General features: G+C 50.8%; 1 protein-coding gene across 1 annotated transcript; it reads right to left on the reverse strand.

Annotated features, from left to right (window-relative positions):
• Positions 1-247: 247 nt before the first annotated feature.
• On the reverse strand, positions 248-1,180 carry LOC136570454 (olfactory receptor 14C36-like). The gene has a single exon (XM_066570924.1). The coding sequence runs from the start codon at positions 1,178-1,180 to the stop codon at positions 248-250; it is 933 nt and encodes a 310-aa protein (XP_066427021.1).
• Between the last annotated feature and the right edge of the window lie 209 nt (positions 1,181-1,389).

Consider the following 1,389-nt stretch of genomic DNA (forward strand, 5'->3'; position numbering starts at 1 on the left):
GGAAGACTTTGCTGGGAGATGGTTTAGGTCACTTAAAATCACTGAGAGCAGAGGTCCTCATGGACACAGTCTGAGGTCACAGCAAAGGTGGAGAAAAACAAATGGAATATGACACAAACAATGCCATTTTTGTAGACAAGAATAAAAGACTAAGACAAAAGAAAGAAAAGAACAAATCAAATACCAAATCCAAGTATTATCAAAGACAAAATTTATTACAAGTGACTTACAGAAACTGGCCAGCAGTTTAATATTTCTGAAACTGTCCAGTGATCAGTCTCCACACTGCAGCCTTGAGCTCCTGGTTCCTCAGGCTGTAGAGGAGGGGATTCAGGACTGGGGGCACCACCGAGTACAGAACTGACAGGGCCAGATCCAGGGATGGGGAGGAGATGGAGGGGGGCTTCAGGTAGGCAAAAAATGAGGTGCTGAGGAAGAGGGAGACCACAGCCAGGTGAGGGAGGCAGGTGGAAAAGGCTTTGTGCCGTCCCTGCTCACAGGGGATCCTCAGCACAGCCCTGAAGATCTGCACATAGGAGAAAACCATGAACACAAAACAGCCAAATCCTAAACAGACACCAAGCAATGAAATCCCAATTTTTCTGAAGTTGGAGTGTGAGCAGGAGAGCTTGAGGATCTGTGGGATTTCACAGAAGAACTGTCCCAGGGCATTGCCATGGCACAGGGGCAGGGAAAATGCACTGGCTGTGTGCAGCAGAGCAATGGGAAAGGCACTGGCCCAGGCAGCTGCTGCCATGTGGGCACAAGCTCTGCTGCCCAGGAGGGTCCCATAGTGCAGGGGTTTGCAGATGGACACGTAGCGGTCGTAGCACATGATGGTCAGGAGGAAATACTCTGCTGAAATGAAAAACACAAACAGAAACACCTGTGCAGCACATGCTGAGTAGGAGATGGTGCTGGAGTCCCAGAGGGAATTGTGCATGGCTTTGGGGACAGTGGTGCAGATGGAGCCCAGGTCGCTGAGGGCCAGGTTGAGCAGGAAGAAGAACATGGGCCTGTGCAGGTGGTGGCCGCAGGCTACAGCGCTGATGATGAGGCCGTTGCCCAGGAGGGCAGCCAGGGAGATGCCCAGCAAGAGGCAGAAGTGCAGGAGCTGCAGCTGCCGCGTGTCTGCCAATGCCAGCAGGAGGAAGTGCCTGATGGAGCTGCTGTTGGACATTGCTTCACTCTGGGCATGGTGGACTGTTGAAACAAGACATTGACAAGCTCTTTGGGGTTATTTTAGGAATTGCGTCAAAACTACTTCTCTACCTGTCAGGAAAATTCACTCAACATTTTTATTTTTGAGCTTGGGTTTATGCTCCTGAGTTCCTGCCTCATCTTCAGCATTGCTCTCAGCCTGAACCCCAGGGAAGCCCAGAGGGAAAA

This window comes from Molothrus aeneus, unplaced genomic scaffold (genome assembly GCF_037042795.1).
Source record: "Molothrus aeneus isolate 106 unplaced genomic scaffold, BPBGC_Maene_1.0 scaffold_34, whole genome shotgun sequence".
In the NCBI taxonomy this organism is placed as follows: domain Eukaryota; kingdom Metazoa; phylum Chordata; class Aves; order Passeriformes; family Icteridae; genus Molothrus; species Molothrus aeneus.

Coding starts and splice junctions, on each gene's coding strand:
- LOC136570454 (XM_066570924.1), bottom strand. CDS start 1,180: ATGTCCAACAGCAGCTCCATCAGGCACTTCCTCCTGCTGGCATTGGCA.